General features: G+C 43.5%; 1 protein-coding gene across 3 annotated transcripts in view; it reads right to left on the minus strand.

The window, feature by feature from the left end:
* The window catches only part of ARHGEF7 (Rho guanine nucleotide exchange factor 7), a 149030-nt gene that overhangs the window by 99896 nt on the left and 26624 nt on the right, over nt 1-22510 (minus strand). For 2 of the 3 annotated variants that reach the window (XM_063459854.1, XM_063459861.1), the window contains exon 3: nt 8233-8317. In XM_063459854.1, the coding sequence (XP_063315924.1) occupies nt 8233-8317 (85 nt within the window). Of the gene's footprint in view, nt 1-8232; nt 8318-11917; nt 11958-22510 lie in introns of those variants that run through there. The other variant, XM_063459868.1, reaches the window with a different exon arrangement.

Genomic DNA, 22510 nt, shown 5'->3' on the forward strand with positions numbered 1-22510 from the left:
GCACACTTGTACAGTAGAATAGCCTAGTTCTGGGCAATCAATAACCACAATGGAATCATACTGGTAGACCGTGTTCAAAGTAGCAGGTGCCAGGATTCATAAGAACAATTCGAGTTGTTACTGCAGACCACCTCTACAACAAGAAACCAATGACAGCGGAGACCCCAGGCTCCTTTTATTACATCTCTCCTCACCACTGATCAGGAAATTATCATGCTAAAAACACGTTACTGTGCGTCTTCTATGCATTTACATTAGTGTTGGGGGAGTGACTAGACATGTATTTGTAAGGCTTATTAGGCTTTAGTGATAAGGGCTAGTTAGGCTTATGTTCTCTATGAGATGCACTGGATTGGTCAGGAGAACATCACCAATATTAAGATGTGGGAGTGGAGCAGCCCTGCGGTGAGAAGACTGCCAATGCTGGATTAGAGATAAGCAACACTTTATTAGCCGTGTGTTGCTAAATTTAAAATAAAAACAGGAACATTCCAATTTAGAGTATATAAATTAATCATCTTAGAATGCATGGAGAGAAAGAAAAGCGAGGATAATTTTAACATATGTTTTATGTGAATTGACAGTGGCATTATTAAACAGCAATATTGTTTTTAAAAAAAAATGGGGAGTTCAAACAAACAATCTAGTAACAGTACCCATCTTAACAGTATGAAGAAAAAAACTGTACAAATTCAGAAAAGTATGAGATCACTTTTTGTTAAAAAAAATAAAAATAAAAAATAAAAAATTTGACAGCTTGACCTCAGCTTGTTATACTAGAACTTGAGTCTGAACAGATACACTGCCAGATACCATTTATGGCCAGTTTTTTGCTTCTGGCTGTTAAGCACATTATGTGGTCTGTCACAATCAAGTATACAAATGTTTCCGGGCCATCACCTGGCATAGAGCAATCACTTGTAGAAACTATCCCTGGACTTGGCTCCTGGCAATCATTTATTTGGTGATTATTTTTACACACACAGCAATTTAAGAATACACCTACTGATAACTTTAAGGGTTACTGCCAAAAAAACACCCCAATATGTGTTTTCATATATAATATGCAAAGGTCCAATCTAGTGCATTGGGGACCTTGCACAGCAAGTGCCCTGCTTCTCACAGGAAAGTGTATGTCACATTGATATACATATTAACACAGTACTTAGTTAAGGCTATTTTTCCTGACACTTTGGCACATTGGGTATGATTTAACAAGCTTTGCACAGCTATATTTGAGTAGTTTCTGCCATTTATCTCTGCAGATTATGTCAAGTTCAATAAGGTCTGTCAGCCATTTTCAGTTTTATGTGTCTCACAGTTTGTCTTTTGTGTGAATTTTGTTTGCAAATGCCAAGCAAGCGTTCATGTGCCTTGCCTAGGGGTGACTTTTGTATGTCCAGTCTGCCCTAACATCCGATCAGTGGACTGTTGCAGTGATGGTTGTCCTTCCACAAATGTCTCATCTAAATGCAGCTCACAATTTTTGGAGCCTTTCCCAGATCTGTGCTTCAACACAATCCTATCTCTGATCTCTGCATGGAGTGTATGTAACCTCTAAAACATACCAAAAGGTAAAACAGTGTATAACTGTGTGATACCAAATTCTAAGTGATTCTAATTGGCCACTCAATAAATAACAGGCGTGTTATATTTCTCTTGAATTTGGCCCACTGAGGGCATAGAACACACCTGCACATTATTGGAGGATGATTGCAGAGCACATACTAACTTACAGAGTGTGAATGGCCACTTGGAATTACATGTCACACAGATATACACAATGTTTTGGTTTTTTGTGTGTTATATTCCTTTAAAGCATCACCCCCTATATGTGTTTGGAGACAAGAGGAAGGTCTTGGGGCTTACTTCTTGATACTAATGGAAGTTATTATAAATGCATGCTTTGTTATTCTAATTTACAACATTATAAATTAATGTATTCCATATTTCCAATTTTAATTACTTTTGTGAAAAAAGATTGGAGTGGTAGTCACAAATGTATATATAGTTCCTTCGACTTCGTGGCATTGTTCTTGCGCTGATATACATTTACAGCTGTGATACTCATAAAGACACGCCGGTACCTTTCCAAATTTAAGCTGTCAAAAAAAGTTTGTTGTTTTTTGCATTGTCTTTATGGAGTATTCAGTGTAGACTAATGAACAAGAAAGCCTTTGTACCATAAGGCTGCAACATGAAAAGTGAAAAATATGGAGGGTCTGAGTGCACTGTATGTATACAACACATCTTACATATGCATACTGGCAGAACCAAGCAAGGAAATAATGGTGATATAAACGTAAGACAAGATGGATTTAAATAAATAGAACCTACTCAACAAACTAACTCTTGAGGACACGTTTTGTATGTATACATAATTTTTATTTTAAATATGCACGTGTTTCTGTCAAACACAGCCTTGCATTAGTCAAAAAAAAACTTCCATATGAGATTATGAAAGAAATGCCTGAGAGCGCACACACTCATACTGCATTTTAGAAGCAAATGGCTGAGCAGAGGGGGGCTGGCAACTTCTGGCCTGGAGGTTAATTATAAAAGAATGGCCTTTGCAAAGACCCTCATAGTGCTGGGGTAGCAAAGGCCCTGCACAAATACTACCTGCTGCCTTGCACTCTGCACCACCTATTATTTAAATACAAAGAAGAATGGTATAATGCTGTATAGAAGTGATCCAGGATGCAAAGGTAACCCTGTACAATATGCCACTCCTCCCATGACAGCAATATGAGAACATCCAAGTGCATCATGTAGCTAGGTCAGCTCAAGTAATCTGCAAAAACATCTATTAAAACATCGTCTTACGGGGGGCGGGGCCTGACCGTGGAGCCGAGAGGACGCAACTCTCAACAGCTCCGGCCAGGACCTACAGAAAAACCGACGATAAGCGTCAGAAACGGCAACCGAATGGCGGATAAAGGACACCGGGACTATCTCCATGATACCCTCCACCGACCGACACCCTGGCGCGGCCTCCCATCATGGCGTCTCCTGACGATGAAAGCGGCTGGAAATCTGCCACGGATCCCCCGTTCCCCCCCCCCCCCCCCCCCCCAACACCTGCACAGAGCCACGGGCCGGCTCTACAACCCACACAGAGATCTACTCCAAAGCCTGCACGACGATATACACAGAGGCCTGCGTAGCAGCCGGCACCCAAACCTGCACAGCAGCCTGCACCCAAGCCTGCAAAGCGGTCTGCTCTCAGGCACGCACCCAAGCCCACACGGCTGCTGGCACCCAAGCCCGCACAGCGGCCTGCACCCAAGCCTGCACAGCGGCCTTCACCCAAGCCTGCACTCAAGCCAGCACCCAAACATACGCAGCGGCCAGCACTCAAGCCGACACCTAGACCTGCACAAGGGACTGTACTCAAGCTTGCTCATTTTACTCACCCTAGTCCACACAAATTGAAGGACACCCTGAATCACCTGGGAGCGGCGGCCGCTCAGAGACATTGCACACATGCTACACAGGTGCCCATCCAGGGAATCGGCTAGCTTCAGGACTCTGGAAGATGGCTATAGGCCGAGACCAGTCACCGGACAGGGACTCTGAATCAAGACGGCTGTCAGGGTACTCACCTGTTAGACAGACAGCCAGACGTGGTCGCTCCTGGAGTTCCCAACAGGGGACTTGAACCGGGGAACTTATCAGTCCTAGTCCTGATTTCTACCTCTGAGCCACAGCAGCTTTACACAGAGACTACTGAGTCCGGTCCTGTTCATCCTGGCATGGCTTATACACCGGGGGCTGCACCTTGACTTGGCTGTGTCTCACCTGACTCTCATCGGTCATCAGCAGGGTATTTAAACCCAGCCTCTTCCTGTGCTCAGGGTCAAGTCTTTGATCTAGTGTTGCTGTGTCGTACCAGTGTTCCAGTTTATCTGCTTCGTTTATTTGACCTTGGCTTGTGACTACGTTTATTCTGACCTCTGGCATCCCTTGACTTCGGCTACTTCTCGTTGTTCCTGACCTCTGGCATCCTTTGACCTCGGCTATCCCTCGACTATCCTGCTGGTTCTGTCCTTGCCTGTCCTGCGTATTTGGTACTGCATCCTGCACAGACCCACAGGCCAGGTGAATTCTTACCTGACCACCTTGGCCTGTGGCTATCTGCAAGGGTGAGCAACATATCTGCGCTACAGACTCCCAACTCAGGTAAGACCCTGACAAAAGACTTGACCAATATGGAGTCCGCAGAAATGTGCTCATCCTCACTCCAGCAAGTGTCCAGCCTGGCCCAGACTGTTTCGGAGTTGCAGCAAGAAATTTTTTCTCTTAAAGGCGCAGTACATCCAGCTCCGGAACCCTTTGTCATCATGCCCGACAGATTTGATGGTAACTACACGTCCTTTCAGTCATTCAGGATGGATTGCGAGGTATTGTTTTCTTTAAAGCCTCGAACTTACGCCACGGATTTCATCAGGGTCAGAGCGGCTATCAACCTGTTGTCTGGACGCATAAAAGTTTGGTCTTACCAAATGTTGCAGAGGAAGAGTCCTGTCCTTGTCAGCTGGGAATCCTTTATTATTGCTATGGACTCACAGTGCAGGACCACTAAGCCCAAGCCAGCTCCACCTACTAAAAAATCGCGGAGTCTACGTTACCAAGGAACCGAGTACTATCACCACACCCCAGTGATGCCCTCTTATGTCCCAGTTCCCAGGAAAACTCCAGAGGTATCCTGTGTTCCACTTGACCCTGAGGAACCTATGCAAATTGGACGTGTCCACTGCAAAGTCACACCTAGGGAGAGGGACCGAAGGATAAGCCATGGTCTGTGTTTTTACTGTGGAGAAGGAGGACACTTCATCACGCTTTGTCCTGTTCGCCCTCCTAGACCTCCAGCTCTCCGACTGGGTAATAATATCCTTCGTCCAGTGTACACCGCATATCAGCCTAAAGAGCTACAAGGGAGCCGTTATTCCTGCCCAGGCTTGGCTTCCATGGAAAATGCTATACCTCCTGCTCCAGAGTCGTCTGCATCTACTACCAAAGTTACTTCCTGTAGTACCACCACTACTTCCTGCCCACTTGAAAAGGATTTACCTATGGATTGTGTCATTGCTTCTAATGGCACTACGGTCTGTAAAAAAGACCTAGAAGTGTTCGAAAAAGCACTGCTAGCTACGAGCACTGTTCCTGCCGAAGTTGTGGAAGTTCTTGCCACCCCTACCCGGAACCTAGACGGATCGTCAGCCGTACCAGAAGCTGGTACTGGGAAATCCCGAGCTAATAAGGGATTCCATACTGAGGACTTTCACTATGGGGACTCGATGGATTCTGAGAGTGACTCTGGAGAGGCGGATTATTTCAATGAGGAACCTACTTACGCCCAGAGGTCGTTTTTAAAGGGGGAGGTACTGTCAGGGTACTCACCTGTTAGACAGACAGCCAGACGTGGTCGCTCCTGGAGTTCCCAACAGGGGACTTGAACCGGGGAACTTATCAGTCCTAGTCCTGCTTGCTGCCTCTGAGCCACAGCAGCTTTACACAGAGACTACTGAGTCCGGTCCTGTACATCCTGGCATGGCTTATACACCGGGGGCTGCACCTTGACTTGGCTGTGTCTCACCTGACTCTCATCGGTCATCAGCAGGGTATTTAAACCCAGCCTCTTCCTGTGCTCAGGGTCAAGTCTTTGATCTAGTGTTGCTGTGTCGTACCAGTGTTCCAGTTTATCTGCTTCGTTTATTTGACCTTGGCTTGTGACTACGTTTATTCTGACCTCTGGCATCCCTTGACTTCGGCTACTTCTCGTTGTTCCTGACCTCTGGCATCCTTTGACCTCGGCTATCCCTCGACTATCCTGCTGGTTCTGTCCTTGCCTGTCCTGCATATTTGGTACTGCATCCTGCACAGCCCCCGTGCACAGACCCACAGGCCAGGTGAATTCTTACCTGACCACCTCGGCCTGTGGCTATCTGCAAGGGTGAGCAACATATCTGCGCTACAGACTCCCAACTCAGGTAAGACCCTGACAACGGCTAACCCAGGAGTATCAAAGTTGTAATAGTGTATTTATTCTAAAGCTGGACTTAACCAATCTCAACCAAACTTAACTAATCTCATTTCACAATTCACCCTAGCCTGTGTTTACTCAGTTAGAATGTTAATTTGCAAGGAACACAATGCTTACTCAGCCTACTAACATACCGTTATTATTTTTTGTGATATAACCATTTGTTGTTTAATGCATAGCTAGCAGAGGATCACCGGGACAACTCATCATACCTTTTGCATATAGGTGGCCTGTTTAGCGACACTTAAACCCAGGGGGATGCAGGCTTATGGCGCTCACTAGATAACCGCAGGCAGCCTGCTATGCCCACCTACAAGCAATGATTTAGACTATCACAACCGTCCTCAACACTATTGTTTTCTACATACTTGATGTTATTAAGAGTATATATTATAAAACTTAACACGTGACAACATAATTAGACGGATAATCAGAAATACTAGCTGGAAATGTTTTTCAATGTGTATAACGGTTAGAAAGATCCTGGCTTACAATGATGTGAATACTTCATAAGATATATATATCTAGCTAACACTCCTCTTATTCTAAGCACTGTCATTACTCGTCATTTAAACTGTCTGACAACTCCGTTTATACTCATTTATAGTTCAACTTTTCTTTAAAAAAAATGTGCACAGCTATCTCTATACCATGTTATATACGGTTATCCAATGGTTTCCTGCAACTGTTGTGGTTCAGAAAGCTAAAATGTTATTTCATGCACTAACAAAAATAAAGAATTATAAAAAAAAACAAAAAACATCGTCTTACAGAATTATTCACTAAATATCGAATTATTGGGAATTGAATGTGCACTTTCAAATTTTAAAGCCAGAAAAGTCAAACTAAAAACAAAGCTGACCTACAGAAGTGTTCTAATTCATCTATTTTGGGCTACAGTTTGAAATTCATTTTACATGCCTGACAATTCACACTTTTGACAAAAATCACTGTTAATATAATAATAGCAAAGTATTTAACCAGGAAAGGTACATTCAGATTACTCTGGTTTTCAAGTACGTCCTGGGGTCAAAACTGTTAAATGTTGACAATATATACATTATATCATAAGCTGCACAAAAGTACCATGCAATTTTCTTCATCAACTCCTGTTTGGTCACTAAGGCAAAAAAAAATCCTCACTCTGCTTCTGAAGTTTATGCTTTCCAAGCAAATGTTACATATTTGATCTTCACATTTTTTTTTATAGAAAACAGTCAAATATAAATTATTAAATACCATCTTCACCAATAGGCAACCATTAAAAGAAAATAAAGAATAAACAGTGTGCTCAGTAAGACAGCACAGACAGTGTTTTCCATGAAAGCAGGATTTCCGTTTCCCACCGGTTCAATTGTGCAAGCTTAGTTATATATTGTTCACTGCATTGCAACTAGTGAAATAAGGAAACTCGTAAATAAGGAAACAGATGGGATGCCACAATGAAGAACTAAAGTGGTGACAAGCCAACTGGAAGAAATAAAAAAAAAAATTAAAAAAAAACACCTGGATCATTCAAACAATAGTTAATATATGGAAATTGTGTGAGGGATGTAAACAAACTAAACATTCCTGGTATAAACAACTGGACAATATCTTGAAAAGCAATAACACAACCAAGGAAACAGGAAAAGTCCAATGAGAGGAGACACTCAACGCATTTCCCAATAACTAGTGTTCATCTAATGCAGAATGTACTGCAATCTATACACAGTGATACCCATAATGAATGATAGTGATGGCATATATTACATTTTATTTCAAGATGCTTCTTTTTACCCTTTAAATCAAAACTATTGCTCATAGTCAAAAATCATAAATATTAGAGCTGTGGTCTAAACCATCAGCTGTGCCCCTGCCCAGTGGTTCTCCGAGGCTTCCGCTCTGAAGCATTTCAGAAAGCAGAAGGTCAGAGTTGCAGTGAGGTCCGGCACTGGAACACAAAGTTTGGGGTTAAACGTTCATCAACGGTTTAACCTCTAATGGTATGGAAGCAGCAGGGAGAGGTTAAACTTAGTTTCAATAAAACGCTAACAGTGTCTGGAGTATTTCTTTAAATTGGAAATTGACTTTGAATAACCATGAAAACATTTAATTAAATTCCAAGGTGTTCAAAAAAATTTTTTTTAGCATGTCAAATATGCAATATATTGCTCCCAGTAACAAAGTTCTAAAAAAATCCTTACCTGCCGTAACTTTATTTAGAAGAACAAGCGAGTTTAGCACCTTGTTAAAGTTTTGCCCTTGATAGAGGTCATTGGCTTCAAAGGTCTGAGGAAAACAAAAAATAAACTTTAATACAGATCAAGAATTTATGCATGTTTAAGTTAATCAAGTTTTGTTAAAAATAAAATCTATAAATAGTACCATAGATATTTATTAACATATGTAAATGTAATCATGAAGACAAAACAATAATGTAATGTGAATGTTTGGACAGAGTAGGGAAAAAAATATTTTTCGGGTATCGTTTAAAATTAAGCTTATGAAAGAAAGGCAAATAAATAAATGCAAACTGATAAACAAAAATACAAAACAAAACAGGGGCCTCTGCAATTTAACAAAAAACGGTTTTATTTCATCAGGCCGATAATGAAAAGAAAAGGAAAAAAGTGTGTCTGCACCATCAATAAAGCTCATGCAGAAAAATAAAATACAAAATAAAGTATTCTTAGCTCAAATTGATAAACTAACCTGAAAATATGCAGTTTATTAAAATATAATTACATTTAAATGAATAGAAATACATATGAAAAGGCAGCATTGTCACTTATCTGAAATAACAGTACCTCATACTTTTACACCAGTGAAAGCTATTGAGAAGTGCACGATATGAGTAATGCAGCAAAGGTACATAAGTAGTAATCCCTCCTTATAGGACCACTATAGGCACTCAGACCACTTCAGCTCAATCAAGTGGTCTGGGTGCCAGGTCCATCTGGGATTAACCCTGTCTGCTGTAACCATAGCAGTATCAGAGAAACTGCTATGTTTACTTATGGGTTAATCCAGCCTCTAGAGGCTGTCTCACTGACAGTCGCTGGAGGCACTTCAGCGCTTGTCACTGTGATTTCCACAGTGAGAAGACGCCAGCGTCCATAGGAAAGCATTGAGAATGCTTTCCTATGGACTGGCTGAATGCGCGCGCGGCTCTTGTCGATGACGACCGAAGGAGGAGGAGGAGAGTCCCCAGTGCTGAGGGAGACCAGTGCTGGAGAAGGGAAGTTTAACCCCTTCCTCCCACTTCAGCCCGGCGGGAGTGGGACCCTGAGGGTGGGGGCACCCTCAGGGCACTATAGTGGTCGTTTAACAGCACTTCCATGTCCTAGGTTATGTTATTGCATCATGATGCTCCACAAATCCAGAGGAAAGCAGTATGAATACATTCACACGCAGCATTGCTACCATAATGCTATACATAAACAGGTGCACATTTATTTCCACAGTATGCTGTGATCAGCCACGCATACATTTAGTTAGGTTTCAGGCTGTGTAAAAATCTCAAATGTGACAGTTCATCTTTAAGTATAGATATTTTTTATTATCAAACATTACAATAGTGAATACATTAGAATTAAAAAAATATATATATATATATATATATACACACACACACACACACACACATTTCAGTATATGATATAAATAATCAAAATTAAGCCGACACATTCAGGGTAGAACAATAAAAGGAAAAGAAAAAGAAAATACTTGAATACATTATATATCTATATTTCTCCATCATTGCTAGCCACCCCGTATATAACTTGAGTGAAGAATTAAAGGGAAACTATAGTGCCAGGAAAACAAACTCGTTTTCCTGGCACTATAGTTTCCCCTTCTGTCAAGGCCCATTCCCGTGGTGCAGAAGGGGTTAATAACCCCATCTGTCACTTACTTGGGTGCAGCGCGGATGTCAATGGTTCAGCTCCGCCCACGTTCTTCCCCCGCCAGCGGGGGGTAAACCTGATGAGCAACGCCGGCAATGGCCACACTCGCATTAGGATTTCCTTATAGGGAAGTATTATTCAATGCTTTCTTATGAGGATGTTCTCACGCTATGCATGAGGAGCATCGTTTAGACGACCAAAAGTCGTCTAAGAAGCCAGAAGTCCCTCTAGTGGTTGTTTGATAGACAGCCACTAGAGGAGGAGTTAAGCCTAGCAAGTAATTATTGCAGTTTATAATGAGCTGAAGTGGTCTGGGTGCCTACAGTGTCCCTTTTAACATAGCAGTGTGTATAGAAAAATTTAGAAATCTGTAAAGCATTCATGAACCAGGAAAACACAGAAGCAAAAGGAAACAAAAAAAAACTATAGATTTGACCCCTTTATAAAATAACAAAAGAAAACATCTAATAGCGTTATTCTCTAAAGTGAGTGCTTAATGTGAATTCAAAATGAATTTAAAATGTATGGTCTGGGTAGCTGAATGGAAAGCATAGCAGACAGATAATATTTCAAATTTGGCTATTTTGACCTTAAACTGGAAATTCACTTCAAATTCACCTTAAATCCGCACATTAGTGAAGAGCCCTGTAAGTTAATGAATCTCTCACAAAACGATCCCAAACTAGCTATAATGGGATAGATTTAGCTTGATCGGTTACATTCCTAATGCAATGGTGGCCTGCTAACTAGTTAGGATACTACCCCCCTCCCCTGTGTGAAGGAGAATGGAGAGCTTATTTAATTTTTTTATTTTTTTTTACTTGTTCCACAGCTGTCACTGCCTCCTTTGCCAAGATCATTGATCATTGGTAAGCATTGGGAGATTAGTGCGCATGCATGACAAAACCGCACACTGCACCAATGAAATTATCTTTTTGAGACCATGTAATTGAAACAGAAAAGTAGGTTATTTCTGCAGAAGTGCCTCTAGTGGCTGTCAGTGTGAGTCTTACAGAACTGCAATGTTTCCAGTTGCACAGTTAAAACTACAGGGACATGGCACCTCCGATGAAGTGGTCTGGGTGCCTAAAGTTTTCTTTTAGTATAGAGCATATATAAAATAAGCTATATTCTTACAGGACACAGGAGTACAATCCAAGAATAATAATAGCATACATAAAGAGGTGTTTAGAAGTTTAATACCAGTGACTGATAGGAGCTAAATTTGGTAGTCTTTGAAAACTGAGTTAATTTTACACAGGACCACCATAGTAAAACATTTTACCCATTTGTTTGGTGTGCACACCTACAAAAACTGGAGGTTAATAATAGACAATTTTTCTACACAATTCAACATGGAAAACACAATTAGACAAGTCCTTTGTGACATGAGAAAATATGCTCCCAGTCCTGAGCAGAAATAGAACATCCCAAAACCTTAGACCCCGAATTAAAAAAGGCACAATCACACTACATAGTGTAACTATCCACAACGTTGGTGATCAAGTTATAAATCTGAGATTTAAAAATTGCAAAAAATACTACCTTATTTATAAACTATTAACCAACAAATATTACTTCTATTTATAAATATATACACACAGACATATACTAACGTCCCATTAACTTTCAGTATATGCGATTTTGGGGGGAAGTGGGGAAGACAAAAACATATCTAAAAAACAGACATCACTGGACAATAAAATAAATGTGTGGATATATACACAAACATATACACTCATTAGGGACACATCCATATGTTTTCTATACTATACAGACACACACACACACACACACACACTATATATGTATATATATATGTGTGTGTATATATATATATGTATATATATATCACACACACATACACACCAATGCAAGTCAAGTTATAAACATTTCTGCAATATCTAGTTTAAACATTTGAAAATAACAGATTAAGCAGAGTGAGAAAAGGTCTAGTATTTCAATGAAGCGAATGTCACAAGACCTTCATTGTGTATTTCCTTGACATGAGGAGAAGCTCTTCACCAAACCACATCCAGCAATAAAATGAAAAACAGGATACTCTAACTCTTCTGGGTTTCCTGTAGCTAAGATTAGAGAATTTGTGAACAATGCCATTGGCGGATAGTTTACTCCAATCTGTGGAAACCACCCATGCAAAAAGCTAGACGTATACGCTGTGTATGTTCTGTGCCTTTATTTTTGTTTTAAAAAGATGTTTGAGCTTCCTCTCAAAAAGAGTGAAAAAAAAAGGGAGGAAAACATTAATGAAGGCACCAAACATGAAAAAAAGAAAAGAAATTAACACTCCACTGCCCAAATAGTCACTATTTTGTAGTTGTACCCCCAATGCAAATATGTACACAATTCATTATGCATTTTTCTTTCATCATCGGTATATCTAAAACCAGCTTGCAAAAAGCACTTGTCTGCAGTCTTTAAAACTCCTCACCAGCCCAGACTTTATGTGGCTGTCCAACCACACACTTCCAAGCACAGCTCAATCAGGAGGCTTTCTTTACTGAGCTAAACTACCGGGATGTAGCAGGACCAGTTGTGGGATCAAAAGGTTAATTTATAAGAGAGACAATTTATATGGAAATCTGCACTTTTTGTTAAAAAAAAAATGTTTCCATTGCAGGGTAAATTACTGAAGCAATAGTGTTGTGTTATGGATAAAGTGCTAACATTTTAGCAATCACCCTGAAGACTTATATAATTAGGGTTATTCTCTAAACGGTGAAGAATTTATCAGCGAATTGCAATTTGTAGTCCAATTTATGGATAAAATAAAAATGTAAAAATCAACTCAGCTGTGATCTTACTAGAATACTAGCCAAAACAAATAGGAAAAAAATACATATATCAATTAGAAATTTAGGTCAAACGTAGCCAAAAATAGGGATGCACCGAAATGAAAATTCTGTTCCGAAACCCAAAATTCAGGATGCCCTTGGCCGAAAACGACTTTTTTCTTTAGTGAATAACCCTGTATATTTCAACAGGATTTGCAACTCGTAAATATGAGGGGTTTTTTTACCGAATTTTGTTAACCTGCACTGCATTTGATTCTTAGTAAATAGCAAACTGAGAAGTAAATGACACTAAAATAGCCAAGCTTACTTTAGCTTAATAAGATATATAGGTATTATCCCCTTATCTAATGATTTGTGTGTGCTATTTAGATTACAATTCACTTTAGATTGCATTAAATGATGATGATTTTCTATTAAATATGTTTAATCCCCGTTAATATGTGTACATAACAGACCATGATGGTATACATTCAGTACACACTGTGAGGAGTACAATTAAATTAGCCTTAAGCGTGCGGTGGTTTAAATGTTACAGTACAGTCTGCAGCTCACACCCGGCGGAGCTGCAGATTGTATTGGCTCTCTAAAAAGACCAACAGTGTGTCAGCGCTATAGGCTATAACACATATAGTATGGCAGCACTCAATCCCAGTGCTACAAAAGTATACACCAAATACAGACAAATAGTTACCACAAAAGCGCAATGGTCTGCACTATTCTTTGTCTTTTTATATTTACAGATCAGTTTAGCGCGCTTTTGTGGTAACTATTTGTCTGTATTGGCGCTCTCCCCTGGCAGACAGGAGGGGCCTTGCCCTGTGTGCCGCCGGGCCCCCTCCCAATGTCGGTCTGCCCAAATTTTCAGCAGCTTTGGCCCATTTTCGGACGAAATGGGAAAGGCCCGTTTTCGGCCGAAATTTCGGTGCATTCCTAAGCTGGAATCACTTTGCATTCCCAAGACTTTAAAGAATAATGACTATCTACATTTCTTCCATCTCTTTATTTTGTTTTACCAGTTTGGCACAGAATGATCTTTACATTATTAAAATAAAAAACAGTACAGTTGAGTAAATAAACATGGAATTAGTGGAACTTGACTAAGTAACTGAAAAACTGCAAGCAGAAATAGCAGCATGAAGAAAAAAAGCAATGCTCTTTTTACAGTTCTTTTGATTTAAAATGAGTATTTATTTTGCTAATTACGGTGAGTTAGTTTCCAGGCAACCTCGGAAAATCCAGGCTTTTTTCATTTGCAAATACATATAAAAGTCAAAGTAACACTATGTCAAATACAAATGTATATTCCTGAACCTATAGTTGTAAAACACCATTTAGTACCCCCTCCCTCCACCCCGTTTTTTTTCCCAGCACTGTGTGGATCCATGCTCCGCCTCCTTGACTGAGATCAATTCTGAATATCTCAGCCAATCTAATGCTTTCCCATAGGAAAGCATTAAGAGGCTAATGCGCACTCGCAGCAAAAAAGCATCTCCTCATTTAGAATCAATGCATCTCTAAGAGGATTGTTCATGTGAACGTCAGTGAGGCACACTATGCAGCACTGACCCAGGAAACACCCTATGGGCTGTCTAAGTAACTGCCACTAAAGGTATTACTAGGCAGCAATGTAAACACAGGCTTTTCTCTGAAAAGGCAGTGTTTACATTAAAATGCCTGCAGGGATAGGCAATATACACCATCACATCTACATTAAGTTGTAGTTGTTCTGGTGACCCTTTAAAGATACACTACAAGCACCATAACCACTACAAGGTACCAGAAATGACCTGGTATCCTCCCTCATTGCATGACACCATGCCATTTTAGAACAGCTTAAAGGGCCACTATAGGCACCCACACCACTTCAGCTTAATGAAGTGGTCTGGGTGCCTGGTCCATCTAGGATTAACCCTTTCTGCGGTAAACATAGCAGTTTCAGAGAAACTGCTATGTTTACGTATGGGTTAATCCAGCCTCTAGTGGCTGTCTCATTGACAGCCGCCAGAGGCGCTTCTCACTGTGATTTTCACAGTGAGAAGATGCCAGCATCCATAGGAAAGCATTGATAAAGCTTTCCTATGAGACTGGCTGAATGAGCGCACGGCTCATGTCGCGCATGCGCATTCAGCCGATGACGGGAAATGAGGAGGAGAGTCCCCAACGCCGGCGCTAGAAAAAAGGTAAGGGATTAACCCCTTCTTCACCCTAGAGCCAGCGGGAGGGGGGGGGGGGGGGCCCTGAGGGTGAGGGGGACCCAATGACCCCATAGAGCCAGGAAAAGAGTGTTTTCCTGGCACTATAGTGGTCCTTTAACTGCCTAAGTTGCGTCTGCCAGGCACCATTCCCCACCAATGCTCAGTAACAGCTGGAGCTCTCTTCACTGTGCCAAGCCCAGAACTGAACCCAATAAGGCGACGCTCTCATCCAACATGCACTGCAGCACAGGAGCTTCCAGGCTCACTGAGCCAAAGAGGAAGTGGGTCCAGTGGATCCAACAGCTAAGAAGCACTTAAGTGGTTATGACACTTAGAGCGTTCCTTTCAAATAGTGGAGATTCACCATCTGGAAATAGCTGAAAAGGAAGGCATCAGCAAAGTGCTGCAAAATGCACTAGTCTACTAAAAGCTTACTGCATTAACCCCTAATACTGGTCAAGGAGGTTATAGAACTACAACTCCCTCAATGCCAGTTGGGTATCAGTGCTGTTGCTGTATTGTGCAGGATACATTGTCATGTTGTCGTTGAGCCAGCACTCCACATGGAATATGAACCATTAATGGCAAGCAGTGATTTTATTAATGTAGCAGTGTACCAGCGGTAGGTGTGTGTGTGACCCCCCCCCCCCCATCCCCCGTGCACTGAGCTGCCCATACCTATCTGAGTCTGACTCAGCATGCAGGTGCCAGACCTGTGGTCGGAGACCCGGCTGTATGCCACGGCTTCCCCCCCGGCTTGTCAAAGCCTTCTTGTCCTGCACAGTGACTGCCAGCACTTCCTGGATTCAGCGTGAGCGGAGATCACGTTAGTCTAGTAAATGGACGGTGGCCGGCGGGGATTCCAATAACAGGAAGTGACGTAATCGGCGCTGATTCAGCGTATCCATTGCCCTTAATGGCATCGGAGTGGCCAGTGACAGGCTGTGTGACTTGGTCTGAATAGCACTCATTACAATATCCCCATCTACCGAGGGTCTGATAATACATGTGTAACCATGTGACTGAACACCGTGAGGAATCACAGTGCTCGGACCCGGACAGTGTGTTTCCCTGCCAGCAGTGAGGTGTGAGGTGTTTAACCCCAGTTTCTGAATCTTGAGAACAAAAGCCATTGTCCTTCTGCCTATTTTCAGTTGGGTGGACACACATACACACCATTGTTTTTAAAAGGTAGATAGACTTTACAGCATTTATACATTTTAATATAACTTGTACTGTTTGGGGTATGTTAACCCCATAAGGACTGAGGCAATTGTCCAACCTAGAGTTTGAGTTATAGGTAGAGGTTTATCTACTGAAGATAGTGGCTATATGTATATATAGATAAATCTCTCTGTGTATATAGCACAGTGGTAATGTCACTGACTTTGAACTGGGAACCACAGGTCCGACCACTGCACCAGTAAGTGTCCCTGGGCAAGACACCTAACGATATATACCCTGCCCACCTCAAAAATATGAGAGCAACACTAACCAAGAGAGTCATGCCGGCTCATACGTCGCCCGTATTGACAAGGTCCGCGTCAGATGTTAGGGAACCAGGGTAATCTGACGACAAGTGGGCTACTGGAACAAATCATTTATGGACATGGAGTGAGAACCTAGACCTGCTTGAATGCTACAACAACAGCAGACCCAATGAGAGAGGCTACGTATGTGGGAGCTATGGATATCATCAGCCCTAACACCAAAACAGCTGGTTACACAACTTTTGAACATGTTCAAGAAAAATCTAGTGTCACAACTGGAATTAAATGAACTACAAAAGAAATCAAACATGCACCATAAGGAAGAATAAATTTCCATACCCACATTCTTACCTGCAGAGAATTGCCACCCTGAATCCATACCCTAGTCGTTAACCAGCGGACAAGACATCCGAAGATCACTGTAAAGCTACCACCAGGCGAGCTGCAGTTAATGAACACAGCATAAGTGGTCCTCCAGCTACTTAACTACAAGCTCAAAGAGGAGCAATGCCCACCATGGAGACTACAATGGAAGCCAAGAGAAACACAACACAGAAGGAAGCTAGTAAGCTGGGTCAACTTAACAGAGGTGTAAAAAATCAAAGATAGATCCTGGCTGCGGTTGAAGTACAAGGATATGCTCATACCAGAGGCGCTACTAGAAACCGCTAAGCAAAGACTGACAGCACTGGCAACCAGACTGAGCAGATAGACCAGAGAAGCAATGCCCTATTTACCAAAGAACCATCCAAGTTGTATGCACAGCTATAGGGTAACCACCACATCTCCTCGCAAGACCCACCCAGAGCTGAGACTGAAGAATTGGTCAGCCCCAGAACCTGACATGATCCACAACTACTAAAGAAGTTAACAGCATGAACACCTAGCAGCACAAATGAACCAGCTACTAGCAACAGGCTCCCACCCTGACTGTCTAACACAAGGCAGTACAATACTGGTCATGAAGGACCCACACAAGGGAAAACGCCATTCAACTACTGACCAATCCCCTGCCTCCCCACAACATGGAAGATCCTGTCAGGCATCATAGCCTCCTAGATTGATGGGCATATGAGTCAATATATGAGCAATACTCAGAGGATCAAAACACCAACTACTGGTAGACCAAGCAGTCACAAGGGATTCTAAGACCAGACAGACTAATCCTGGATTGACTACAAGAAAGCCTATGCCACACACATGGATACTAGAATGCTTGGCTCTCTACAAGGTCAGCAAGACTTAAAGAGCCTTCATCAAGAACTTGGGCAAGTGGAAAACAACTCTAGAAGCCCCAATTCCAGGACAATAACTCAAGTGAACATCAAATGTGGCATATCAAGGTGATGTGCTATCCCCAATGCTATTCTGCATAGGCCTCAACCCGATTGGCCAGACCATCAAAAAGAGTGGATACGGATACAGGTTCAAGAGTGGAGCTACCATCAGCCACCTACTCTACATGGATGATATCAAGGTGTATGCCAAGAATGTACGCGGACATTGACTCATTGATCCACCTAATTAGGATGTACAGCAAGGACATCAGAATGTCGTTCGGACTAAAAAAAAAAGTGAGGGGCGGATTGTAGCAAAAAGAGGTAAAATAATCAGGACAGAAGGAGTTGACGTTCCAGAAGGCCAAATAGAAGAGGCAGAGAGCGGCTACAAGTACGTGGAGGTACCACAAACGCATGGCAACCATGAGGAAGAGGCAAGGAGGATAGCAACATCCAAGTACCTCCAAAAAGTCAGACAGGTCCTGAAGCCCCAGCTCAATGGCAAGAACAAAATCCAAGCAATCAACACATATGCCCTACCGGTCATCAGGTACCCAGCTGGAATACTAACCTGGCAAAGAGAAGAACTGGTCACCATGGATCGCAAGACCAGTAAACTACTCACTAGGAATGGAGTACGAAATCCAGTACATCAGCCTGAAGGAGGTCGGAGCCTAATGAGTGTCAAGGTCACAGTCCTGAATGAAACTCAGAGCATCCACAAGTACATCACGAAGATGGCTCCCAAAGATGAACTGCTAAGGGAATGACTGAGACTTCAACAGATAGAGGATGCAGAAAAAAAGGATGTTCCTTGGCAAGACAAACCTCTTCATAGGGTGTACCATCGGCAGATAGTGGATGTGGCTCACATGACAAAATCCTACCAGTGGTTGAAAAAGGCAGGACTGAAAGACAGCACTGAGGCACTAATCAATAGAACCTGGAGTCTACCACACCAGGCAAGACCCAAGGTGTAGACAGTGCAAAGAGGCCTCTGAGTAAGTCCAGCATACACAGAGAGACACAACCACGTTGCTGGTATTGTGTACCGAAACATCTGCACAGAATATGGATTGGACCTGCCTATGTCCAGATGGGAGATACCACAAAGGGTAGTTGAGAATGACAGGGCCAATATCCTGTGAGACTTCAAGATCCAGACAGACAAGCAACTGCTGGCCAACCAACCCGACATCGTGGTGGTAGACAAGGAACAGAAGACTTCAGTCATGGTTGGTGTGGCAATACCCAGTGACTATAATATCAGGAAGAAGGAACATGAGGAGGTGGAGAAATACAAAGGACTGAAAAAAGAACTAGAAAGGATGTGGAAAGTGAAGGCAGTAGTAGTCCCAGTTGTGATAGGAACACTTGGTGTCTGTGACTCCCAAGTTGGGGGAGTGGCTTCAACAAATTCCAGGTGGAACATCTGAGATCGCTGTCCAGAAGAGTGCAGTTCTAGGAACAGCTAAGAACTCTCAAACTCCTAGGCCTCTGGTAGAGGACCCGAGAATGATAATTAAACATACCTCCCAGGAGGGGTGAGAAAATCAATGTCATATATACACAGAGAGAGACACACATATATGCAAACCTGTATTTTAGTATTCTGCTCTTGCAATTTACAATCCACAAGATATATTGGCTGTAGAGAGCATTAAAATAATAATTTAATTATTTCTTTAACAAGACAGCTTAGTTTTAAGAACAGTCTTTCTTTCCCTTCTGTACTTAAATAATATACCAATTGTATATGTGAGTACATACATAAATGAGCTATGAAAAAGTTTACATTTTGCCTTTAAAATTGTAATATACAAAAATCTAATTATAAACTATGCCATAACACAGTGAAGTCTGAGCTAAAAATACAGGAGGCTTGCTGTATTTGTCTCAACCAGGATCTAAACCAATAGTGGTGAATAAGCTATTTCCGATGCCAGCAGGAACCCTACACAAATAACAGGAATTGAAAGACTTCTTATTTTGAGAATTTGGGAACATGCCCAGTCAATTATTGTACATGTTGTGTTCCCGAGGAAGACTGCAATAACTAGCATTCAAAAGATGCACAGTGCACTTGTGCAGTGAAATTATCACACTTACACAGCTTTACACTGACATTATGTAATCAGTGGCGTACACATGACCTATGGGGCCCCGGTGCAAAAATTGATCCGTGGGCCCCCCCCCCCCCCCGCACACTTACTCTGCGCAGGCCGGGGCCGCAACACATGGCGGCGGGCACCTGGTCGCAGGGGTTGCAGGGCTGCGACCGCGGTATGTACACCAGTGCATGCAGATGCACACACACTTAAAGGACCACTACAGACACCCAGATCACATCAGCTCAATGAAGTGGTCTGGGTGTCAGGTCCCTCTAGTTTTAACCCTGCAGCTGAAAGCATAGCAGTTTCAGAGAAACTGCTATGTTTCACTGAGGGTTAATCCAGCCTCTAGTGGCTGTCTCACTGACAGCCGCTAGAGGAGCTTCCGCGATTTTAATACACTGAACGTCCATAGGAAAGCATTGAGTAATGCTTTCCTATGGGCGGTTTGAATGCGCGCACGGCTCTTGCCGTGCATGCGCATTCGGAGCTGAGCGGCGGAGGGATCCCCAGCGCCAAGGGAGTCCGGCGCTGGAGAAAGGTAAGTGCTGAAGACACACACACACTCTCACGAACAGATGCATACACACTAACAGATACACACTCAGCGACAGACATACATACACACTCACTTACAAAACATACTCTCACTGACAAACACACACTCACTAACAGACATCAAACAGACACACAGTAACACACTCACTAACAGACACACACAGTAACACACTCAGTAACAGACACACACAGTAACACACTCAGTAACAGACACACACAGTAACACACTCAGTAACAGACACACACAGTAACACACTCAGTAACAGACACACACAGTAACACACTCAGTAACAGACACACACAGTAACACACTCAGTAACAGACACACACAGTAACACACTCACTGACACTCACTAGCAGACACACTCACTGACACTCACACTAACAAACACACTAACACTCACAGTAACACACACAGTAACACTAACACACACACTAACACTCACACACACTCACAGTAACACTAACACACACACACTAACACTCACAGTAACACTCACACACACTAACACAAATACACACACACTAACAAATACACACACACTAACACTAATACACACACACACACTAATACACACACACACTAACGTATTTTTTTTAAAATTTAATCCCCCCAGCCTCCTTACCTTTTGGAGTGCTGAGGGGATTCCCTGGGGTCCAGTGGTGCTGCTGGGCTCCTTGGAGGCCGGTCACCCGGCGGGCAGTCAGGCGGGCGGGCGCGCGAGGGAGCACTCTCCCCTGAGTGCTTCCTCTTCAGCTCCCTCGCGCGCCGCGTACTGATACCGGCGCCGGAAGATGACATCTTCCGGCTCCGGTATCAGTGCGGTGCTCGAGGGAGCTGAAGAGGAAGCACTCAGGGGAGAGTGCTCCCTCGCGCACCGGCCAGCCTGACTGCCCGCCGGGTGTAAGCAGGGCCAGCCTCGGGGGGCCCGGAGGTGGCCGGCTCCTGGGCCCCCCAGGAGAAGAGGCTGGCCCAGAGCGTACATACCGGGTCGCAGGGGCGGCCGGGCCCCCTGGCGGGCCGGGCCCGGTCGCAGCCGCGACCCTGGTATGTACGCCACTGTATGTAATGTTCCAGTAAACGTCTAATACAGTGTCAAAAGAGAAGTGAACTGTCCACTTTGCGGTAAACTCCAGAGTTCCATTGATACAGAAAAATAATTCATTTTACCATATGTTCTTATTGGACAATGGACATCCAACACAAATAAATTCAAATATTGAAACAGTTTGGAATCAATTTTCAGCATGCAATGTAGCTCATTTATGTGTGAATAGAATTAGTCTATCTTTATGAGAAGCATTACAGGTTACAGGTAGTGATGTCGCGAACATAAAATTTTCGGTTCGCAAACGCGAACTTCCGCAAATGTTCGCGAGCCAGGCGACCCGCCATAGACTTCAATAGGCAGGCGAATTTTAAAACCCACAGAGACTCTTTCTGGCCACAATAGTGATTGAAGAGGAGGGGGAGGAGACCTACTCTCCTTCCCCCACCCCTGGGCGGCAGGTGGGGGCCATAAAGATAATGAGGGGGGGACCTACTGTCCTCCCCCTCTCCGGCCCCCACCCCTGGGCGGCGGGTGGGGGCCATAATAACAATGAGGAAGGGGGACCTACTGTCCCCCCCCGGCCCCCACCCCTGGGCGGCGGGTGGGGGCCATAAAGATAATGAGGGGGGGGTCTACTGTCCTCCCCCTCTCCGGCCCCCACCCCTGTGCGGCGGGTGGGGGCCCTAAAAAAAAAACAATAAGGGGGGGGACCTACTGTCCCCCCCCAGCCCCCACCCCTGAGCGGTGGGTGGGGCCCTATAAATAACAAGGGGGGGGCCTACTGTCCCCCCCCAGCCCCCACCCCTGAGCGGTGGGTGGGGGCCCTAAAAATGACAATAAGGGGGGGAACCTACTGTCCCCCCCCAGCTCCCACCCCTGAGCGGTGGGTGGGGGCCCTATAAATAACAAGGGGGGGGCCTACTGTCCACCCCCGGCCCCCACCCCTGAGCGGTGGGTGGGTGCCCTAAAAATTACAATAAGGGGGGGACCTACTGTCCCCCCTGGCCCCCACCCCTGAGCGGTAGGTGGGGGCCCTAAAAATAACAAGGGGGGGAACCTACTGTCCTCAACCTCT

This window comes from Pelobates fuscus, chromosome 1, assembly GCF_036172605.1.
Source record: "Pelobates fuscus isolate aPelFus1 chromosome 1, aPelFus1.pri, whole genome shotgun sequence".
NCBI classification, from domain to species: domain Eukaryota; kingdom Metazoa; phylum Chordata; class Amphibia; order Anura; family Pelobatidae; genus Pelobates; species Pelobates fuscus.